Source organism: Peromyscus californicus, unplaced genomic scaffold (genome assembly GCF_007827085.1).
Source record: "Peromyscus californicus insignis strain IS unplaced genomic scaffold, ASM782708v3 Scaffold_2__1_contigs__length_46816999, whole genome shotgun sequence".
Lineage (NCBI taxonomy): Eukaryota > Metazoa > Chordata > Mammalia > Rodentia > Cricetidae > Peromyscus > Peromyscus californicus.
This window is the reverse complement of record NW_026294540.1, coordinates 45085798-45109974: the sequence shown is the minus strand read 5'-3', so window position 1 is coordinate 45109974 and position 24177 is coordinate 45085798. Positions and strand designations below refer to the sequence as shown.

At 47.1% G+C, this 24177-nt stretch overlaps 1 protein-coding gene across 2 annotated transcripts in view; it reads left to right on the top strand.

Moving 5' to 3' along the window:
- Positions 1-24177, top strand: part of Insr (insulin receptor) — a 139491-nt gene that overhangs the window by 9059 nt on the left and 106255 nt on the right. For both annotated transcript variants that reach the window (XM_052754631.1, XM_052754630.1), the window contains exon 2: positions 12030-12581. In XM_052754631.1, coding sequence (XP_052610591.1) covers positions 12030-12581 — 552 coding nt within the window. The remainder of the gene's footprint in view (positions 1-12029; positions 12582-24177) is intronic.

Below are 24177 nucleotides of genomic sequence, written 5' to 3'. Positions count from 1 at the left end.
GTTCTTGGCTATAGGGTGAGTTTTAGGCCAGCTTGGGCTACATGAGACCTTATCTCAAAAGTAAATAAATAAATGATTGTGGGCAGACACTCGGAGGAACCCAACCTGTTTTCAGTAATTTAGGGTGTTCCATGGAGCAGAACTAACACGCAATTGGCCATAGGTGTTCCCCATGACTGTAGTGTGACAGTTTAGCTGGTCAATTTCCTATCTAGAGTTCTTTGGGATGCAAACAATTGTTTTTGCTAATATTTTCATCCTTATGCAGATCCTTGGTTATACCTTCTGGAAAGTTCACTCAGTGGCTCGGGCTTGAGTTTCTTTGAACAGGTTTGACCCAGCTAGTGAGTACTTCATTTACTTTGGAGTTTAACAAACTAATTTAAAAAACTTTAAAACATTTATTTGTTTATTTTGTGCATATGGGTGCTTGTGGAGGTCAGAGGACAACTTGCAGGAGTTGGCTCTTTCCTTCCATCATGTTGGTCCTGGAGTTCAAAACAAGGCCGTCACACTTGGCGGCGAGCACCCTGATCCCCTGAGCCATCTCGCCGGTCCTGTTTTGTTTCCAATGAGGGAATTTTCTGGTCTGCCCGCTGAAGGGTGCAGCTTGAGCTCCAGCTCCGTGGCAGTGCAGAGAAGACTACAGTTTTCCCTTTTGCCTTTGTGGGAACGTGGAAAGTGTTGGTGCTTTTTACAAACTGTGTTGGTCCAGAGTAGGGACGGGAAGGAGCATACAGCTCCAACACTGGGCCTGTGTGACGCGTGTGTGTGTGTTGTATCTGTGGGTAGTGTGTGTGTGTGTGTGTGTGTGTGTGTGTGTGTGTGTGTGATGTATCTGTGCATAGTGTGTGTGATGTATCTGTGCATTGTGTGTGTGTGTGTGTGTGTGTGTGTGTGCGCGCACATGTGCCTGCCGGCCTGTCTAGGTTGTGGAATCCTGTTATTGTTGAACCCATCTTCCCTGGTAGATCTCAGCTCCACAGAATCTGAGGATTTGTCTAGACTTTTGACATCCCAAACTTGTACCTGTGGAGGGTTGAGCGTCTGTCTTCTTCCTCTGAGGAGAGGGACTTCTTTAGGGTTTTTGAATGTGCATGGTGTATTTGTGTATGTGTTTATGTGCATGTGTGTGTGTGTGTGTGTGTGTGTGTGTGTGTGTGTGTGTGTGTGTGTAGGAGGCCAGATTTTGATGTCTGTTGTCCTCTTTGAGCCTTCTCTGCCTCTCATATTGGTACAGCGTCCACCATTTGACCAGAAAGCTGGCCAGCTGACTGTGGGTCACTCCTGTGATTTCCTTGGAGCTCCTAGATTGCAGGGGCCACTTTGGCCATCCACAGTTTAAATAGGTGCTGGGGATCTGAACTCCGGTCTTCACCCTTGCGGGAAAAGTGCTTTACTGGGGGTGACAGCTTTAATTGTCACGTTGACATGACCCAGAATCACCTGGGAAGAGTCTCAAGAAGAATTGTCTACATTGGGTTGGTCTGTGGAGGATTGTTTTAAGTTAATTGATACGGGAGGACCCATCCACTGTGGGTGACACCATGCACTAGCAGGGGTCCTGAACTGTGTAAGAGAGGTGAAATTGAGCAAGCATGTGTGAGCTGTTTGAAGTTCCTGCCTCGACCCCCTTCCTGCAGTGGTGGACCTGTAACCTGGAACTGTGAGCTAAAACAATCCCTTTCTGTGCCCTAAGTCGCTTTTTCAAGATCTTTTATAATAGCATCAGGCATTATGAAAATAAGACACCTGCTGAGCCATCTCCCCAGCCTCCAGGAGAAGCTCTGAGGGACATCCTTGGAGCCACGTGCTGGCTTCGGCTGCAGTGTCTCTTGCCAGCTCTTGTTTGATTTGGGAGGTCTTCTGGGGGCACCCGTCCGCGTGCACGACAGCTGTGTGAGAAATTTTCGGAAGGATGACGGTCTGGGTGGGGAAGGCCTGTCCCCGATCTCTCGCCTCTGCTCATCCTTCGTTGCTGTTCCTTTTCTCTGTGGATGTGTCTTGTGCCAGTCACCTGTCCCATTGCTGTGGTCAGTCATTTGATGAAAGTGACTTCGGGAAGGATGGGGGGTGTTTTTCTCACAGTCCACCGTGGCCGGGAAGGCGTGGCAGGGGCCCGAGGTAGCTGTCACATTGCATCCACAGCCAGGAAGTAGAGAGACAGCCGCTAGTGCTCAGCCACTCCTCATTCAGTCCAGGAGCTGGGATGCTGCTGCTCGTGTTAGGATGGGCCTTCCTACCTCAGTTAACCCAGTCTAGGAACTACTTCACAGATGTGCCTAGACACTTCTTTCTGTGCTGATCCTAAAGCCCATCTAGTTACCAGTGAAAGACAACCATCTCAGGGCTAGGAAGATAGCTCCCTGTGTAAAATACCTGTGAGAGCAAGGATGAAGACCACATAATTAGATCCCCAGAAGGCTCAGGAATTCTGGGTGCTCCAGTAATTCCAGTCCCAAGGCAGGGAGAAAGAAGGCAGCCATATCATTCGGCCTGGGTTTGATTGACAGTCCCTGCCTCAATGAGTAAGGTGAAAGAGGGATCAAGGATAATTCCTGACACCAACCTTAGGCTTCCACATGTCCACGTAACCCTTCACGTATAAACATGCATGTACATACACATGCATACCGTATACAAAGATACATGAAAATGGAAAAACAAAACAAAAAGATTAGCCATCATACTTTGCATCCAGGTAATATCATTTCTTTCCTGGGCTCATGCATGACTCATGAGTTGCTCAGAAGAGGAAATAGGTGTAGAGAGGGCCAGGGCTTGCTTATGGCCACATAGCTGGGAAAAGGCAGAGCTGGGACTCGAACACAGGATTGGTTCCCTTGGCCTCCGTGTGAAAAGTGACATGGATACATGGTGAACTCAGATAACCCAGAGCCCAAACTCACAAGTACGAAGAGTTTTGGTAGTGAAAGCTTTCCCAGGCTTGGCGATGGCTGTTGGTAACACATTTGCTGTGCAAGCGCAAGGACCAGAGTTCAGATCCCCAACACTCGTGTAAAACAAAACAGAAGGACAAACCAAGCAAGAGGCAGTGTGCATCTGCATCCCCAGCACTGAAAAGTGGAGACCGGAGCACTGATTAGTCTTCTAGGTGGGTCCTCTTAGCATATGTCAGCTGCACATCTCTATTTACCACACACGCAATTGCTCTGGTTGACACTTCTTGAAGATCTTTCTGTGTCATTGAGGGGAGCTTCTTGATATGTTTTTATAGTGTTCTATCACATCTGCTCACACAGATCCTGTTTTTGTGTCTTCCCCCTCCCTACCTGCCTTGCAAGGTGGGTGGAGCCATGTCTAAGTGATTGAGCAAAACCTCAGATTTCTCTTTTATAACCCATGAAACATGTAGTTTGAAAGGCAGTAGTTATCTGTCTCTAAATTTTTTATTACATTTATTTATGTAGAGTGCGCTCACGCATGCTCACTCACACACATGCACGCTTGCAGTAAGGTACACAGGTGGAGGTCAGGGGACAGCTTGTGGCCAGGGACAGAGTTTGGTTTTTTTTAACATTTATTTTATTTGCTTTCATATGTATGTATATATGCTCATGTGGCAGTCAGAGGACATTTGGAGGCACTAGCTCTCCATCCACCAGGTGGGTCCTAGGAATGGAACTCTGGTCATCAGGCTTGGCAGCAATCACCTTTGCCCACTGAGCCATATTTTTGGCTCTTACATAAAAAGTTTAACTAAAAAAAAAAATTAAATTATGTGTATGAGGTCCAAATTCTGCCAGCTAGACAAAAGCCAGCATTCCTTAGGAACTTGTGAAGCTGCCCACCCCTACCAGAAGGAGCCATTTCCCTTTATCCCTGGCAGGGGGACAGATGGCTATCTGTGACACCAAAGTGCATGCTGGCCTCCAGGCTCCCTCAGTATCACAGGTGGCTGGCTCTTCTCACCTCCTCCCCACCCTTCTCTAGCGCCTAAGCTTCCCTCCCCACAGCCTCTCATCCTCCTTATAACCCTGCTATTTCACTGTGCTCTTTCCTGCTCCTCTGCCCTCTCCTGGCTTCTGTTTGGACTTCTCCTTTGCCCGCTCTCTGTCACCCTCCTACACTCTCCTCCTCTCTATGTGTTGTCTGCCCCCCTCACTCTGCTCCTGTTTCCCTCCTGGCCAGGTCTGCTACTTTCTCTCTGCTCTGGACTCTCCCAGATACCTCTGGCTGTTCTCTCTTATCTACCGTAAGACCTTCCCCTCAGCCATGCTATGGGCGGTCATGTCTTCAGTTCCTACAGTGTGTTTGCTTTTGGGCATGTGACCATGTGTGTGTAGGTGCCCTGCGAGGTTAGAGGTGTTGGGCTCTCCCTGGAGCTCATAGATGGCTATGAGCCACCCAACAAGAGTGATGGGAATCACACTTAGGTCCTCTGCAGGACCAAGTTGTCTCTTCAGCTTATTATTATTTTTTTTTGTATGCTGTGTGTAGTCTGTGTATGTGTGAGCACGTGTGTGTGTGTGAGCATGTGTGTGTGTGTGTGTGTGTGTGTGTGTGTGTGTGTGTGTGTGTATGTGTGTGTGTGTGTGGAGGCCAGAGGCTGACATCAGGATATCTTCTCTATAATCACTTTCTACCTTATTTGTTTAGATGAGGTTAGAGGTAATGTTTCAGTTAGGTTTGACTGTCCAGTGACCCCTGTGACCTGCCTCTCTGTCTTCCCAATGCTGGGACCACAGGTGTGTGTGGATTGTATGTGGGTATGGGCTACTCATGCCTGCTCTGTATGCACTTTACCCACCAAACTATTTCCCTAGTCTGTAGGTGTATGTTTATTTGCTTATTTATTTATTATTATTATTATTATTATCATTATTATTATTTTTTTGGTTTTTTGAGACACGGTTTCTCTGTGTAGTTTTGGTGCCTGTCCTGAATCTCGCTCTGTAGACCAGTTTGGCCTCGAACTCACAGTGGTTGCGCACACCTTTAATCTGCTCAGGAGGCAGAGGCAGGCTTATTTATTTTTGACACTAGGTCTCATGCAGCTCAGGCTTGTCCAGATCTCACTGTGTAGCAGGAACCCCTGAGTGCTTGTACCCATACCTCTCCTGCCCCACCTCTGAGTGCGGGGATAACCTGCATGCACCACCATGCCCAGTTAATGTGGTGCTGGGGAGGGCATCCAAAACATCTCTGTATGCTAGGATCAGGAGCTCAAGATCACCTTTGGCTTTATAGAAAGTTTGAGGCCAGCCTGGGCTTCATGACACTCTATCTTAGTATCATCATTATCAACAACAGAAGTAATTAAATTAAGAAAAAAAAAAAGAAAGAAAATTGAGTGGGGTATGACACCATAGCTGTTATCCCAGCTCTGAGGAGACTGAGGTAGGAGGATCTTGGGTTTGAGGCTAGCCTGGGCTACATAACAAGACCTGGTCTCAAGGACTGATTGCAGAGGAAAACAACATCAACAAAACAACCGGGGGTGGTGGTGGTGGTGGTGGTGGTGGAGAGGTCAGCATGAACAAGTGATGCCCAAGGTTGGGAGAAGCTGAGTTGCCAACCGGACTTCCTGCTTCCCGCCTTCTCCACCTCCTGTGAATCACTTAAGGCTTACTTAGATTTGATGTATTTTATTTTATGTTTGTATTTTGCCTGCATGTATGTATTACACCATGTGTATGCCGAGTGCCTGTGGAGGTCAGAAGGGGGCGTTCGATCCTCTGGGACTGGAGTTACAGAGCTGCCATGTGGGTGCTGAGAATCAAACCAAGTCCTCTCTCTCCAAGAGCAGCCAGTGTTCTTAACTGCTGGGCCTTCTCCAGGCCCCTTATTAAACCGTGAAGTATCCGTCATTCCCACCCACAGGGGCAGAGTTGGGGCTGAAGCTGCTGGAATTCCTACAAGAATTTCTGGTGCCAATTCTGGTATCCTCTGGATATTTTTTCTGTTCCAACAGTAAATTGCTCCATTGTTTTCAACTCACAGGGACACATCAGGCTTTAATGAGTTAAGAGTTAGATTTCCAGAGAGATTAAAAAAGCAAAGTGCTTGTTTATTGCCCCTGCAATTAGATCCTTTTAATCTTTATTTATAGTAAGGTGAGTGAGACAGAGTTTACATACTGTATAGTTCTTCCAGCTCAAGCACGAAATTTGGTAGTTTTGAGTGTATTCACAGGATTGTGCAACAGTCACTGCGGTGTTAGAGCGATTTCATGATTTTCCCCTCTCCCAGGTCCTACCAGATCCTCCCCTCCTCCAACCCACCCAAGTCCATGCTCTTTTTCTCTCTTTGAAAAACAGACCAAAACAAAACAAAAAGCAACGTCCCCAACAAACCCCACAAAAACACAAAAATGAAAACCAAAATCAACAAAGACCAATAAGACAAAAAATGCCCAAACAAAGCAAAGAGACAAAAAAAAAAGTCTACAAAAATACCATTGAGTTCGTTTTGTGTTGGCCAACTACTCCTGAGCGTGGGGCCTACCCTGAAGTGTGGTTCCCCCTCTCAGTGCTGGGACTCAGTCTGGACTGAACCTGTGCAGGCCCTGTGCCTACTGCCGAGGTCTCTGTGAGTTTATATGTTCTTCAGTCCTGTTGTTTCTGGAAGACACTGTTTTCTTGGAGTTGTCCATCACCTCTGGCTTCTACAGTCTTTCTGCTCAGCTCCCTGATCTCTGACGGGAGAGGTGTGACATCCCACTTAGGGCTGAGTGTTCCAAGGTCTCCCATTCTCTGCACATGGTCTACTTGTAGGTCTCTGCTAGTTCCCACCTACTGCAGGAGGAAACTTCTCTGATGATGGCTAAGTGAGGCCCTGAGTACGTCATTAGGAGTTGCTTTATTGCTATATTCTTCTAGCAGAATTACTGTATTAGGTTTTCCCCTAGGCCCACGACCCGTCTAGTCACAGGTTCTTGGCCACGTTAGCGTTTTCAGGCATGGATTCCATCTTGTGGAGCGGGCCTTCAATCCACTCCAACAGTGTTTGGTTTCTCCCATGGTGTTTGTGCCACTACACACCAGTGCGCCGGAGACCACCCTTGTGTCACTCACTCCTCAGGTGTGTCCACCTTGTTATTTTGAGGCAGGGTCTCATGGAACCTGGAGCTCACTGTTGAAGGTAGGCTGGCCTGCCTGTGGGCCTCCAGGATCTTCCTGTTTCTGCCTCCCCAGCACTAGAATGATAAGTGTATGCATCTGTGCTTGCTTTTTTTTTTTTTTTTTTTTTTTTTTTGTGTGTGTGTGTGTGTGTGTAATATGGGTTTTGAGGATGGAACACAGCTCTTCATGTTTGTTCAGCCAGGACTTTACTGAGCCTTTTCCCTTTCTCTTTTGTGTCTGTGGTGCATGGACGTGTATCTCCATGCTAGCATGTGTATGAGTGCATGTATCTGTGCATATGTGTGGAGGCCAGAGGTTGATGTTGCATGCTTCCTTGAGGCAAGTGAGGCAGGGTCTCTCATTTGAACGCAGAGCTCACCTGTTCATCTAGTTTATCAAGCCAGTTGGTTCTGGGCATCTTCCTCCTCATCTCCCACGTGCTGGGATTACCAGGCAGGCTGTCATCCCTGCCTGTCATTTATGGGGTGCTGGAATCAGAACTCTGCTCCTCACATTTGCAGGACAAGTGTGTTACCACTGGGCTGTTTCCCTAGCCCTTGACCGAGTCCTTGCACCATGCCTTGCTCTCTCTATCCAGCCCAGGACCCCGGCCCATGGGATGGTGCTGCCCACATTCAGGGAAGGTCTTCCCATCTCAGTTAACCAATGTAGAGACTTCCTCGCAGACACAGGCTTGTCCCCTGGGTGCTTCTAGATCCTGTCCACTTGTCAATCACAATTAACCTTGACACAGTACATCTGTGGGTCTCTGCCTGTCAGTATGTCCATGCTTGGAAGCCAGTGGGGTGGCAGGAACATCAGACCTGATTGGTGTGACTACGTGGGGTTTGAGCTGGTATCCTGGTCTCTTCAAAGCTGTCTCCCAGGCTTCACCACTGAAGGGGGCCTCCCGCTCTGTTCAGAGCCTGGCTGGCAAGTATCTGGGGCAGTGTGGTGGTTTTACTGTTGCCTGGGGCTGGGGCTTCTAACTTCCTGGGAATAAGCGTGTGGCTTCTCTGTTAATAGAGTTTAATGTGCTCTGTGTGGGTTACGAGGCAAGAGCACCAAATCCAAGAGCTGCGGGATGTCCTTCACCGACTCACTTTTGCACACCACTCTCAGGTTAGATCCCCTTGGCCCCTTTGCGTGTGTGTGTGTGTGTGTGTGTGTGTGTGTGTGTGTACTTACACATATGTGCCCATCCATGTGGAGGTCAGATGGCAACCTTAGGTGTCCCTGTTTTTTTTTTTTTTTTTTTCAGACAGGGTCTCTCACTAGCCTGGACCTTGGTAGCCTGGCTAGCCAGTGATCTCCAGGGAGGCGCTGTCTGTCTCTTCCCAGTACAGAAATGATAGTGCTCACCAAGGGATGGAATTCAGGTCTTCAGGCTTACAAGGCAGCACTTCATCCATGGAGCTGTCTCTCCAGCGTGGACTCTTTTCTTTTGAAACAGGGTTTCATTATTTTGCCTGGATCAAACTATCTGTTCCTTCTACCTTAGTTGGGAGTATATGCGTGTGTGTGTGTGTGTGTGTGTGTGTGTGTGTGTGTGTGTGTGTGTTTGTGTGCACACACATGTGTGTCCCACAGTGTACATGTGGAGGTCAGAGGATGTTTCTCTCTTTCTACTGTGGGAGGCTCAGGGATGGAACTCCAGCTGTCAGGTCTGGTAGCAAGCACCCTTACCTGTTGTGCCATCTCAGTGGCTCCAGGGTGGATTCTAAAGTGTGGGTGGCTTCTGAATGATGCTAAGGGATCGTGACCTGGAGCTAAGCAGAGTGTGGTGGTCACACCTGTGATTGCAGTGCTTGGGAGGTTGAGGCCGGGAGTAGCCAGGAGGAGCCTCGGGAGCATGGGGACAGAGGAGGAAGGGGGAGAGGATGAGGAAGAAAAGAAAAAGAAGCTGGGGAGACGTCTCAGTCAATAAAAGACTTGCCTTGCAAGCACGAGGAACTGAATTTGTTCCCCAGAACCCAAGAATCCAGTAGTGGGGCTCACACTTGTAATCGTAGCTAGGGTGGAAGAGACGGAGGATTCCTGGGGCTCACTGACCTGCTAGCTCAGTCTTCTTAGTGAGCGCCAGTCTCTAAAAGGTCACGGGAGGCATCTGAGGAAGAAGGACACTGCTGTCTTTTGCTGGGGGGTGGAGGTGGGGGTTTCGAGTGCACAAGACAGATTCACCCAGAGATGTATGTTACGTATTTGGGGGGAAATCAACATCAACACAGGTAACATGAATTGAGCACCTACTGTCTCTTGTCTTAAATTCATCGTTTCCTTTATTGATCCTGACAGGTCATATGACATTGGGGACAGGGAGTTTTGTAATTGTTTGGCAGAGTAACTGTTTAGCACCGTGTTCTAGTTTGTTTACTGTTGCTTGGATAAACACCATGACCAAAAGCAAGCCGGGAAGGAGAGGGTTTATTTCAGTTTACGGCTTGTAGTCTATTATGAAGTGTTGTCAAGGCAGGAACTGAAGCAGAGACCATGGAGGAACACTGCTGACTTGCTTGCTCTTCCTTGGCCTTCTTAGACAATCCAGGACCACCCGGTACCTGGGGGTGGCACTACCCATAGTGGTCTGGGTCCTCCCACACCAATCAATCATCCATCAAGAAAATGCCCCACAGGCTTGCCTCCAGGGCAGTCTGATGAAGGCAGTTTTTAAATTGAGATTCCCTCTTCCCAGATGACTCAAGCTTGTTTCAAGTTGACAGAAACTAAGGAGAACACATGGCTTAAGGGATGGAGTGTTTTTAGGAATATTGAAGACTGTGGTTGTGAAGTGTGCCTGGCCATGGGAAGCCATGGAGGGGTTGGAACTTGGCAACCACACCACTCTTAGGAGACTCAGCACTCCCTTTGTGTTTGAGCAAAGAGATGGAGGTTGGGTTTCCTGGGAAGCGCTTGCCACACCCAGGTAAAAGGTTGGCAAACCAGGAGGGCAGGCCAAGGAAGCAGAGCCAGCCAGGGAAGTGGGTGAATACAAAACAAAGACATTCAGTTTTTCCTTGCCTTGTTCTGATGCGAGGACAGTTTCCTGTCAGTCTTTTCCTGAAGAACTTCCATGCCGAGGCTCAGGGACGTCGAGGCTCAGGGACGCCGGGCTAGGGTCGGCTGCCCTTTCCTCTGCACTTGACATCTTACCCAACCCTCCTGTTGAGCCAATTGCCTCATAGATAGGGTGATGATTATGTTAAGGCTTCTAACTGGGCCTGCCAAAGGACTTATGTTCTTTGCCTTTTGAAAGGAATTATTTAGGCATGGTTGCTTTACAGTGAGAGCCATTCATCGGGGCTGGCTTAGGAATTTGAAGTGCAGAGCCCACAGTGGGTGACCACAGAGCTGGCACTGGTCCTAATTGTAGCTTTCCCATCTTCTCTGATGGGGACTGGACAGAGGGCCTTGTGCACAGTAGACAGGGGCCTCTACCTCTGAACCACTGCCCTGTCTCCCCAATGGGAGATTCTAGGCAGGGGCTCTACCCCTGAGCCACACCCCAACCCTCACTGGGAGATTCTAGGCAGGGGCTCTACCCCTGAACCATGTCCTCCGGCGTAGTCCATGTATCCCAGGTTATCCTCAAACTCATAATCCTCCTGCCTCAGCCTCTTGATCACAGGGGTTACAAGTGGCCACCCCTAGCACACCATATAGCATTCTCTCTTCATCCACTGATGGACATTTATGGCAATGGCTGTTATCAGAACTATAAGAAATAACACATGCTGGTGAGACTGTTAAGGAAGGGGAGCTCTTACATACTGTTGGTGGGAATGTCTGCTGGTACAGTCATTGGGAAACCAGTGGAGAGGCTCCTCAAAGCCTGGAAATAGATCATCCTTTACTAGGCAACTCTCCAAAGTTCACGAAATCTGGATATGGAAGACACACTTGCTCCTGTCACAGACCGGGTACTGTCACTAACAACCAGGAAGATTGTCAAGGAGCCCTGCTTTTTTCCTCCATTAAGTTTTTTGATTGGTGTACCAAAGAAGGGGTTTCAAGCTATGTTATTTTATGTGTTTATGATTTTAACTTGCTCATCACCTCTGCTCCATTATTCTTGCTTGGCCCTGTGCCCACCCACAGGTGTCTTTCTTTACCTCAACCGGCCTCCTTTCTGCTTCTGTCATGCACATACATTATATATATATATATATGTACGTATATATACACACACACATATATGCACATTAATATATGTAATTATTTCATTGTCTCTGTCTAATACTCCATTGTGTCTACATGCCACATTTTCTTTGTTATCTGTTATTATTATTGTTTTTTGAGACAGGGTCTCAAATAGCCCAGGCTGGCCTCTTACTTGTTATATAGTTGAAGATGACTTTGAACTCCCGACCCTCCTGTCTCTACCTCCTAAATGATGGGATTATAAGTGCGTCCCACCATGTCCAGTGTGTGCTGGGTATGGAACTGAGGGCTTCATGCATGCTGGGCAAGTAGTCTACAGCTGAGCCATAGTCTAGTTCCCATCTATCGATTGCTTGTTTCATAACTTAGCTATTGAGAAGATGTCTATACATAATATATGGCATATTTTCTGTATCTATTTATCTGTTGACAACCTCAGCTATCGTGAGCAGAGCAGCCGTGAACATAGATGTGCAGGAGTCTCTGTGATGTGCTGACCTAGAATGTCAGTGCTCTGGGAGATATAGCCCCTGGTTTGTGTGTGTGTGTGTGTGTTAGAAGCCAAAGGTCAACTTTAAGTGACAGTCGTGCCTTAGTGGACAGCCCTCCACTTTGTTTCCTGAGACAGGGTCTCTTACTGGCCTGGAGTTTATTGATCCATCTGTCTCTGCGTGCCCCAGCCCTCAGGTCCTCATGCCCGCGCTGCAAACACTTGCTGTCTTCCCGACTCTGGTTCCCTTCTGAGTCCCTGGCTCATCGACTTTGCTTCTGTTGTCTGCCCTCTAGTGTGCCCTGGCATGGACATCCGGAACAACCTGACCAGGCTGCATGAGCTGGAGAACTGCTCAGTCATCGAGGGCCATCTGCAGATCCTCCTGATGTTCAAAACCAGACCTGAAGATTTCCGAGACCTCAGTTTCCCCAAACTCATCATGATCACTGACTATCTGCTTCTTTTCCGTGTGTATGGCCTGGAGAGTCTGAAAGACCTCTTCCCCAACCTTACCGTCATCCGAGGCTCCCGCCTCTTCTTCAACTATGCCCTGGTCGTCTTTGAGATGGTCCACCTGAAGGAGCTGGGGCTCTACAACCTTATGAACATCACGCGCGGCTCCGTCCGCATTGAGAAGAACAACGAGCTCTGTTACCTGGCCACCATTGACTGGTCTCGGATCCTGGATTCTGTGGAGGACAACTACATCGTGCTCAACAAAGATGACAACGAGGAATGTGGGGATGTCTGTCCGGGCACTGCCAAGGGCAAGACCAACTGCCCGGCCACTGTCATCAATGGGCAGTTTGTGGAACGGTGCTGGACACACAGTCATTGCCAGAAAGGTATGCTCCATTCTAAGCTGTTCTCCTTGGTCCCTCGCCCCAGGGATGGTAGACTTCTGTAAAGGCTAGGTGATGAAGGCTGTAGATTGCAAACCCTAGAATCTCCATCAAAAAATATGCTCACCCCCCTTATCTATGAAAGATACACTTCACTGTGGTGCATGTATATTATCGTGTGTGTGTGTGTGTGTGTGTGTGTGTGTGTGTGTGTGTGTGTATCCATATGTATCTTTACTTTTCTATTGCTGTGATGGAATACTCTAACAAAAATAAACTGAGTGAGTTGGAGTATGGCTCAGCATTTGAGATCACTTCCTGCTCTTCTAGAGAACTCACGTTCAGTTCCAGCACCTATATCACTGAGAAGATTCAGCACCCCTGGCCTCTGAGGGTTGTGCATGTTGGTTATGCAGACAGACAGACAGACAGACACACACACACACACAAACCATGTCACTTGGTAAGAGATTAACGATCATAACCAATACTGAAATAGAATAACTATAATGATATTCTCTAAAAAAATTACAAGCATCATCACTCTTGCACTTGGGGAACGCCATTAAGTAAAATGAAGGTAACTTGAGTATAATCATCATGTCTTGACAGCTAATCTTACACTTGAAGTTGATTCACATCTCAGGTGTGGCAGAACAGGGCATCTTGAAATTTTATTGTGCTACCCAGAAAAGTACATGATTGAAAACATATGAATTGAATATTTCTGGAATCTTCCATTCGATAGTTTACAGTTAACTGTGGAGTACTGAGACTGTGGGAAGTGAAATCTCTGATAGGGAGAGATGAATGAGTAGACTGAACCTCGCCATTGTAGTACACGAGCAGCCACAGTTAGGTGTCTAGACATGGGTGTGGCTCGGATGTCAAATCTTTATTTACAGAAATAAGTAGGGGGGCAGAGTTTTCAGGAGGACTGTTTGCCATCCCCGATGCTGGATAGTGAATGTTCCTGTGGTCCTCTGCTTGGTTGAAGAGTAGACTATGTAAGAGTATGGATTTGACTTACCCTGATTATAGAAGTCAATTTGTAAGAGATACTCCGAAAAAGAAATGTGTAAAAATTCAACTTTGATAAGAGTAGTACATTTTTTTTACATTTATTTATTTTTATTTGTGAGTGTGTGTGTCTGTGTGTGTATATGCATGTGTGTTTGTGTATGAGTGTGCACATGTATACCATGGCCCACATGGAAGTTAGAGGACAATTTTCAGGAAGAAGTTGGTCTTCTTCCACATGTGTGGGTCTAGAGGATCGAACTCAGGTAGCCAGGCTGGGGGCAAACGCCTTTACTATTGAACTGTCTTTCTCTGCCCTTCATGTCTTTAGCCTTCTGAGTTATGAGGCACTTAGATACTTCAGTGTTTTAAAAAAGAATTTGGCTGTTTTGGGGTTCAAGCTTTACTTTATTTATTTTTTTAATAATCTTCATTTTATATATATGGGTGTTCTGCCCGAATGAATGTCTTTGTATCTCACATGTGCCTTTAGACGCCAGGAGAGGGTGTTGGATCCCCTGGAATTGCAGTTACTCGTGGTTGTGAACTGCCTTGTGGGTGCTGGGAACTGAACCCAGGTCCTCGGCAGGAGCAGCAGGTGCTCTAACCATTGAGCCATCTCTCCAGCTTCATGTTTGTTTCTTTTAGGCTTGTTTTCCAGAAATGAAGTTTCTGGGTCAGAGGCTCCTGATCTGGATTGCCAAATGGCTTTCCAGAAATGTTGGACCTGTGGACTGGACTCCCAGCCTTGAATGGAGAGAGCTGGCCTTTGAGTGTTGTTTAAAAAATCTTTCACAAAGTCCTGGGGTGGGTGCGAAGCCTATACTGTGACTATTTATCTTTGTACGTGTTTGATTTCAGGGCAGAGCCTTTGGAAACGTGTTTATCATTCAGTTTGTCTGCTCCTCTCTTTCCTGGTCTGCAGACCTCTGTGGGCGGGGCAGAATCTCATCTGTAATTTCCTTCTTTGATGATAGTTAATCCTTTGTCAGGTTCATCTGCGGCCCTTGTTCAGTGGAGAAAGTATTCCCGACTGTTCCAAGCTCCTGGAGGCGTTGATGAGGAGAGAGGACTAAGTGCACCACTGAGCAGCGCCACTGAGCCGCTCTCCCAGCCTCTCATGGGGGATTCTGAGCAGGGTCTCGGAGCTGACTTTCACATGCCTTGTTTTTGCCTTACACTTAGAAAATCTCTACCCATAAGATGGTCGCCCTGTAGCATTTCTGTTGAATATTAACTATCACCATGCAGAAAATCTTCCACTCTTCTTTCTGGGGAGCTCTCCATGTACGTGATTCAGTGGGGAGTATCTGTGTGCCCCTAGGGAGTCACGGTGTGTGTGTGTGTGTGTGTGTGTGTGTGTGTGTGTGTGTGTGTGTGTGTGTCTCGATGCTGTTTGTGGCGGAATCAAGTTAGATGTGGTAGCAGTCATCCGTAACCCCAGTCCTGCGAAGACTGAGGCAGGAGGGTTGCAGATGTGAGGCCACCCCTAGCTATAAAGTGAAACCTTGAACCCTAGAAAAAAGAAAGAAGGAATGAGAGAAGGAAGGAGAAAGAGACAGAGGGGAAGAGGGAGACATTCTATTCTGAAGAAGGAAGAAATGAGGGAAAAGAGAGAAAGGAGAAAGAAGGAAGGAAAGAGAGAGCCTCCCTCCCCTTCCTGTGGCTGTTCACTGTTTCTGCCCCTTTTCTGGTACCTGGGGCATTTCTGTTCTGAGTGCTAGCTTTTATTGTGTTTTGATATCCCAGAGAGCAGTTCATTAGCTGTTTATGGCTCCAGTGACCTCATTCACACATTGTAAAATTCCCTGGGAAGGACTGATGAATGGGAGAAAGGGAGTGGGTGGTTTAGGGGTTAGCGCACAAAAGGTAGGGGAGGGAGGGAGGAAATGTTATTTATTTTTGCCCCTACCTGAGCTCAAAGAAGCAGTCGAATCTTTGGACTTGTGGGTGGGGTTTTTATGGGAACTCCTGAGGAGGACTCTTGGATAGTAGGAGTTGGGGGATGTCTTAGTTAGCTTTCAATTTCTGTGATAAACTCTTTGACCAAAAGCACCTTAAGGGGAGGAAAGAGTTTATTTCATTTTATAGTTTATAGTCTGTTACCTAAGGATATCATGGCAGGAACACAGGGCAGACACCTGGAGGCCGGAGATGGTGCGGAGAGCATGGAAGAGCACAGCCTCCTGGCCTTCTTTCCTACGGAATCCAGGACCACCAGCCCTGGGGTTGGCACCACCCGCAGTGAGCTGGGCCCTCCCACATCCATCATCTCCTATGGAGACATTTTCTTAATTAAGAGTCCATCTTCCCAGTTATATCTAGGTTTCTGTCAAGTTGACAGCACCCCTCCAGTACGGGGAGGAGACGGTGGAGAAGCAGATGGCTGAGGGGATGAAAACATTATCCTCAGGCAGGTTTTGAGAATACTGGAAACTCAGGGAGGAAGAGTTGCAGAGCTATGACCCAGAGGAAGGTGCGTGATGGGAGTAAAGACTCGGTAGAACCCAAGACCACCTTTGGGCTTGGAGTTTCATGGGCCTCCTGTGAGTTTTGGGTTAGGGCTGGGTGGTGGTGTAGATGCAGGTGGTCTGTACTCACCTGTGGGCAGCGTAGTTTCACAGGGTGGATCAGAGTCCCTGTGTGTCTGCTGAAGTAGCCAGGTTCTTGTTTGTGTTTTGAGTGCCATGAATAGATCAAAGACATGGCTAGAAGTAGAAACAAAGGATCTGGACAATGGGAGTGGACTAGTGAGCCAAGGGAATACCTAAAAGGCGCTGGACCACGAGTCACATGACCCTCTAGAGGACATTTACACAGCACCTGCCTCACCCAAGATTGTGTATCATAGACTTTTCCTCCCTCATACAAACGTACGCATGAGTATGCTCACCTGGACACATGTACAACATCATACATGTGAATACACACACACACACACACACACACACACACACACACCTGGACACATGTACAGCATCATACATGTGAATACACACACACACACACACACACACACACACACACACACCTGGACACATGTACAGCATCATACATGTGAATACACACACACACACACACACACACACACACACACACACACACCTGGACACATGTACAACATCATACATGTGAATACACACACACACACACACACACACACACACACACCTGGACACATGTACAGCATCATACATGTGAATACACACACACACACACACACACACACACACACACACACGTATCAGAAAATCCCCAAGCCCTAGAATTCACATTTTAAAAGTGCACCATCTTAAGCAGATTGACGAAACTTTACACCTTTCCTTCTGTCATGCGCTTGTGACTTTGCCCAGCATTTCCATAAGGTTTATGCTATGCTCCTGGTAGCTGGTAGCCATCTTGGCTACGTGGGCTGCTGCTGTATCCCAGTGCTCATTTTTAAGTGACACTCACTTTACCTAGCGTCAGTTCCAAGGCTTAAACAGGCATGCTGATGATCCTCATACGCCAAAGAGAAGCTGCAAAGGGTTTAAGTCGGAGGTTCTCACCCATCCTAACGCTGTGGCCCTTTGATACAGTTCCTCATGTTGTGGTGATCCCCAACCATAAAATTACTCTGTTGCTACTCCATCACTGTAATTTTACTACTGTTCTGAATCACAATGTAAATGTCTGAAATGTGACCTCACAGGGGTCACGACCCGCAGGTTGAGAACAACTGGTTTAAGAGCTGAAAGCTTAAGAAGTATTTTGGGAGAGATGGGGAAAGGAGGAAGGAAGGGAGAGAGACAGAACACAGTTACATAATGTTCGCTGCGTCACATTGTTGCGTTTTGCTATTAGTTGTTAATCCTGAACTGTGCCTAACTTATAAATTTTATCCCCCCACTGTATGTATGTATGTATCTGTCTATCTATCTGTGTGTGTGTGTGTGTGTGTGTGTGTGTGTGTGTGTGTGTGTGAGAGAGAGAGACAGAGAGACAGAGAGACAGAGAGACAGAGAGACAGAGAGAGAGAATGTGGGAGTGGGAGTGTGTGTGGTGAGAGACAAAATAGAGACAGAAACAGAGAATGTATGTGTGGGAGCACATGTGTGCCACAGTGTGCTTGTGGAGGTCAGAAGACAACTTGGGGAAGTTGGGTCTCTCCTTCCACCGTGTGGGTCCCCAGGAAAGGAATCCAGGTGGTTAGGTGGGCTTGATGGTCAATGCCTGTACCCACTGAGCCGTCTTGCTGGCCCACCCGTGTTACTTTTTGAGACAGGCTCTCTTACTGAACCTGGAGCTCACCAAGTTAGTTCTTCTAGCTGGCCAGCAAGCCCCAGACACCCTCCTGCCTCTAGCGTCCACGGCTGGGATTACAGGTACATGCCTCCAATCCTGCTTTTTACATGGGTTCTGGGGATCTGAACTCAGGACGTCATGCTTGCAGGCAAGCGCTTTACCCACTGAACCATTTCCTCTGTCCCTAGTGTTCAGATCGTTAATGGAGAATATGCAGATTTACAGACCTGACAAGGGCACAGTTTTCTGGAAGATTCTTAGGGATGTCAGTGGAAGCTGAGCTGCTGTTTTCTGTTTTTCTTTTGAGAGGATATTGTCCCAATCACTTATGGAAGACACTGGCTAGAGGTCGAGGCACACTTAGGAAGAGCTGGTTCTGGCTGACTTGCCTGGTGACTTGGTAACTGGTCGAACTGGTTTTTCTTTGGCTTGATGAAGTTCATTGACCAGTTATTTCCCATCCTGTCACTAGCTCCTTTGTGGGAGCTGAAATCTGTTCTCTGTCACTGGACACCTCGCGTGCCCCAGGGAGGTGTGCCTTGCCTCTCCATGTCTGTCCCTCCCGTGTCTGCCAGGACGTTCACTGAGTGGAGGGGACGTGGATGCTTGATTTCTTTCTCTTTCTTTCTTTCTTTTGAGATAGGGTCTCAACTGTCTTCAAGCTCTTGTCAATACTCCTGCCTCAGTCTTCCAAGTGTTGGGAGTCCAGCATTCCTGGCTAAAACACTGATTGTGGTAAAATGTATTTACTAAGTACATTGATAATGTAAGGTCACTATTCTCATGCTCTGGTTCCGGAACATTCTTATCAGCCCCCAAAGAAATTCTATGTCCGTTGTTACTCACTCCCCAGTCCTGATTCCCTCTGCTCCTGGCAACAAGCAGTGAGCTTTCAAGCTGTGTAGACCCACCTGTTCTGGACCTTTCTTATCACAGAATCAGATAATATGTAGCTTATTGTATGTTCTTTCTTTCGTTTTCCTGAGTACAGTGTTCTCAGAATTCATTCACATAGTAATTTCATTAAGTCTTGATTTTTTTTATGGCTGAGTAATATTTCATCATATATGGGTCCTATCAATTTTACCACTTGACCAACATTTGTGATGTTTCCCCTTTTAGTTATTTGAAATAGGGCTTCTGCAAACATCTGTGTTCCAGGTCTTCTCTGTGTCATTCCTTACCTTTAGGTCATAAGTGAGTAGCTTTTGTAGGGCTGAAGTTCAAACCAGGGTCTTGTGTATGCTAGGCAAATGTCCTATCACTGAGCTGTATCCCCAGCCTTGGTTTTACCCGACCCAGCATCTGGGTTACAGGCCACAAGCCACCACACCAGTCTTCTGTGTGTGTTCTGGGGATTGAACTCAGGTCCTCACAGATGCCTTACCCACTGATTCGTCTCCCCAGTCCTGATAGCTCCTCTTTAGGTGAAGTAAAATATTTACATTTTTCATTCTTTTCAGTTTGAATTCCCCCCTTGTGATGATTAATGTGGTCAACCTGACAGGATGTAGACTCACCTAGGAGACAGATCTCTGGTGTGTTCTTGGTGACGTTTCTAGATTACATTAACCTCACTGAGAGAGGATCATTCCTTGTCTTTGGGTCCTGGACTGTGTAACAAGGAGAAAGCAAGCTGGGTATTAGCATCCATCAGCCACCTCACTGTCCTGCAGCATGACTTCCCCGTGGTGATGGGCCGCTCCCTGCAAGTGTGAGCCAGAGTAAGCCCTTCCTCCTCTGAGTTGCTTTTGCCAGGATTTCTCTCCCATCCCATGAGTAAAGTAAATAACACGTACCCCTAATGTGCAGCACACTGTTTATTCTGTGTCTGTGTGACAGTCCCAGAACAGAGGAAGGAGTGGCTGGAGAAAGTGGAGCTCAACAAAGAGACTCTTCTAGTGAGAGGAGGAACCAGGAAGGGGCAGGAACTGGCCAGGGCTGAGCGTGTCCATCTATGGGTGACCAAGAACCAGGAATGTTTTAGTTCCTTCTTGGCTTCTTCCTCTGAGGAACAGCCTCAGCAGAGCAGAATGGGTGTGGTGGACAGGACATGGGATGCAGGTGGTGAAGGGCTCACGGAGAAAGTCCTCAGCCTGAGTTTACTTCTAGGCTGAGCTAACTTCTGATAGCTATTCACAGAAATCTTCCAGGGGCCTGTGAGTATAGCTCAGTCAGTGAAGAGGGCTGAAATTTGATCCCCAGAGCCCAGGTGTCTTAGTTTTCTTCCCATTGCTGTGATAAAATAACTGGAGAAAGCAGTTTAAGGGAGAAGGGCTTTATTTGGCTCAAAGTTCAGGTTACATCCGGCACTGAGAAGTCATGGCAGCAGGAGCTCAGTCACATCACATCCGCAGTCAAGAGCGGAGAACAATGAATTAGTGTGTTCACGCTTGTGCTCAGCTTGCTCTCTCCAGTGTCCTACAGACGAGGATCTGGGCCTAGGGGATGATGCCCCCCACAGTTGTAGAGTCTTCTCATTTAATGTATAATCAGGAAATCTGCACACATGCTTACAGGCCAGCTTCATCTAGACAGTCTGCCACAGAGACTCTTCCTAAGTAATTCTAGATTGTGTCAAGTTGACAACCAATGCTAACCATCAGGCCATGTGGACAAAAGCTGGGCGTGGTGGTACATGCTTGCAGTCTGAGCTCTGGGGAGGCAGGGACAGTGGGATCACTGGGGCTTTCTGGCAGGCCAGCCTAGCCTACTTGGCAAGCTCCAGGCTGGGTGCAGTCAGAATTTAGGGCTTCAAGACTCATCGACTCTTTAGCAATGGTGTCTGCCACCTGACAGCCATGTTTAGGGGGTTTTCTAATGTAAAGGCGTCCTTGCTTTCCTGTGGGTGCCACTTGCTTGTTGAACTGTTTTCTTGGCATAGTGTTGGCTTTGACTGGCAAGGCTGGCTTTGTTCTGTGTCTTGGGTTTTTGCCATCTCTGTTCATGAGTGAAATTGGGCTGTGTCTTTGGTTTGTTTCATTTTGCAATCTCTTCTTTAAGTTTTGTTATCTGATCTTCTAGTCACAGAAAGTGAATTCGGCAAGTTCCATTTTAAAGATTCTTAAAGAATTTTAGCATCAGAATTAATTTCTCCTTGAACAACAGAGTTATTTCTTGGGAAATATTATGGTTTTAAAATCTTTGTGGGAAGGAATTTTTGAGTAACTTAATTTTTTTTTCCATACAGGGTGTTTGGTGAGTTTAGGCTAAAATATTTTTGCTGTTGTTGTGTTTTTAAACCCATGGCTAGATCTTTTGGTCAACTTCTGTGATTCTTAGTTTCTTAGAATTAGTGAGTTTACTAAACTGAGAGTATGTTACTCAGTTTACCATAGCTGTGTTTCTGTAGTCTCCTTAAATCCAGCTGAGAGCTGAGAGTCTTGAAGATCTTGGATATATTCATCAGTTCTGTTTTTATAATAATCCAGTAGTTACTGCTGCGAACATAATTCTTTTCACTTTGTGATTATTCTAACCTATGCTTTTAGTTTTGTTCTTTTAAAATCCCCTTTAGTGTGACATTTTTAGAAGGCGTACATATCTAAATATTTTTTGGAATAGATTCCAAATTGTGAAATGAACAAATAAAAAAAAATCTTATTTCATTTAACCAAGGACCTTGCCTTTGAGGCTCTACCCCTGAGCCACACTCCTAGCCCCTCACTGGGGGATTCTAGGCAGGTGCTCTACCACTGAGCCACACCCCCAGGCCCTCACTGGGAGATTGTAGGCAGGGGCTCTACCACTGAGCCACACCCCCAGCCCCTCACTGGGGGATTCTAGGCAGGGGCTCTACCACTGATACATGCCCCCAGCTCCTCACTAGTCAAGGACTTTAACCATTGAGCAATACCTCCAGGCCTAATTTCACTCTTTTAATGCAATTAAAGCTTTTAAGGCCACAAGTTCACTCTTTTTGGTTTACTGCTGTCATCAGTCCTGGATATATACCTTCTTATTTTCAATGTTGTCTCAAGAGTCCCTGGTGATATCTAACATATTATTTTTGTTCCCCATTGCCATGAAGGCAGCTCTTTCAATTATGCTACATAAATGATCTTGTATTGTTTTCATAGTTCCCCTCATGTAGTCCTTATTTCAGAGGTTATTTTCCAGCAGGTGGAATAGGTTCACGAAAAGTGAGCTGACTTGAGGATGTGGACACTGGGGAGCTGGGTGGGGTGAGCAGGTCCTTGTTTTGACTGCGCCTTCTCTAGTTGAGTGGGTTTGAGTCACTGACTTTGAGGGCTGAAAAAAAAGTGAGCTTCCACTGTTTCTCAGTCTCGTTTTTGTCCCTGTGATAAAATAGGGTGATAACAGCAAGTAGGGAGAGAGGGGCTCGCCTCAGCTACGCCCCAGGTGACCGTCCGCTGTTGTGGGGAAGTCAAACAACTGATTGTCACATCGTGGTGAAGAGCAGAGAAGTGCCTGCCTGCTTAGTCTGAGCCATTTCTCTAACGCTGCCCAGTTCAGGGCCCTGCTTAGGGGGAATGATGCTGCCGTATCAATGAACTTGATTAAGATAGTCCCCCCTCAACACACACAGACACACAGACACACAGACACACAGACACAGACACACACAGACACACACAGACACACACAGACATAGACACACACAGACACAGACACACACAGACACAGACACACACACACACAGACACACACACACAGACACACAGGCACAGACACACAGACATACACACACACACAGACACACACAGACACACACACACAGACACAGATACACACATAGGCACAGACACACAGACAGACACACAGACACATACACACAGACACACACAGACACACACACACACACAGACACAGGCACAGACACAGACACACACACACAGACACAGACACACAGACACACACAGACACAGACACACACACACAGACACACACACAGACACACAGGCACAGACACACAGACATACACACACACAGACACACACAGACACAGACACACACACACACAGACACACACACAGACACACAGGCACAGACACACAGACATACACACACACAGACACACACAGACACACACAGACACAGACACACACATAGGCACAGACACACAGACAGACACACAGACAGACACACACACAGACACAGACACATACACACAGACACACACACACACACTCCCATACACACACACAGACACATACACACATACACTCACATACACACAGGCACAGACACACACACACAGACACAGACACACACACACACACACACACACTCGCCAATCTAATGTAGACAATCTCTCATTGAGACTCTCTTCCCAGGTGACTCCAGGTTGTATCAATTTGTTGATTAAAGCTAATCCTCGCTTAGTGCGGTGGGTTATCAAAGTTTCTTTTTGATGGGCTTTATAAAGGTTTCATATTTTTATTGTAGATAGAGTCTCAGGTAGCCCAAGTGGTATTTCCTAGGTATTTCGACTGGCTTTGAACTCCTGATCTTCCACCTCCCCGGTGCAGGGATGACAGGTGTGCACCATACACCCAGAGTTACGTTGTGCTAGGATGGAACCAGGGTCCCCTGCCTGCCAGGCCAGTGCTCTACCACTAAAGTTTATCCCCAGCCTTTGGATTTTTCAGACAGACTTTCTCCATGTAGCCCAGGCTGGCCCAGTACTAGGTGTAACTGAGGATGACCTTGAACTTCTGATCTTCCTGCTTCTACCTCCTGAGTACTGAGATGATAATATGAACCACCAGCCCAATTTTATATTATGCCAGGGATGGAATCCGGGTCCTTATACATGCTAGGCAGGTGCCCTTCCACCCGAGCTACATCCTCAGAGTGCACCCCTCCCCACACACACCCTGTGCTCTTGTAAAGGTTTTTTTGGTTGATGGTCTCAATTATGAGCTAGAGGTTCTGTGTTGAAGAATTGCGTGTGGCTTTTTGGTGACTGACTGTTCAGTTGACTTCAGTGGATATATTCCACAGGAGTAGGAGCAGTAGGTGAATTCTGAATTCACATTTGGAGTATGTGGCTGTCCAAGGGGGAAACACTAATTTCCTCCAGTAAATGGAGTAAGAGTTCTCCGCCCAGACGCCTGGCTTTGTGGGGCTGCCAGGGCATGTGTTTACAAAACCACTTTCTCTTTCTCTCTTCTTGTGTTTGTGGTTTTATGGTCTGGGTTTCCAAGCTCTCGCCCAAGGCTGAGTGTGACCTGTCAGTCCACCTGCCCTGTGGCCTTCTAGTCTATTTCTGGCCTCCAGCGTGAGCTTGCTGAAAAGCCAGTATGACTTAGGGTGATGTCACACAGACTTT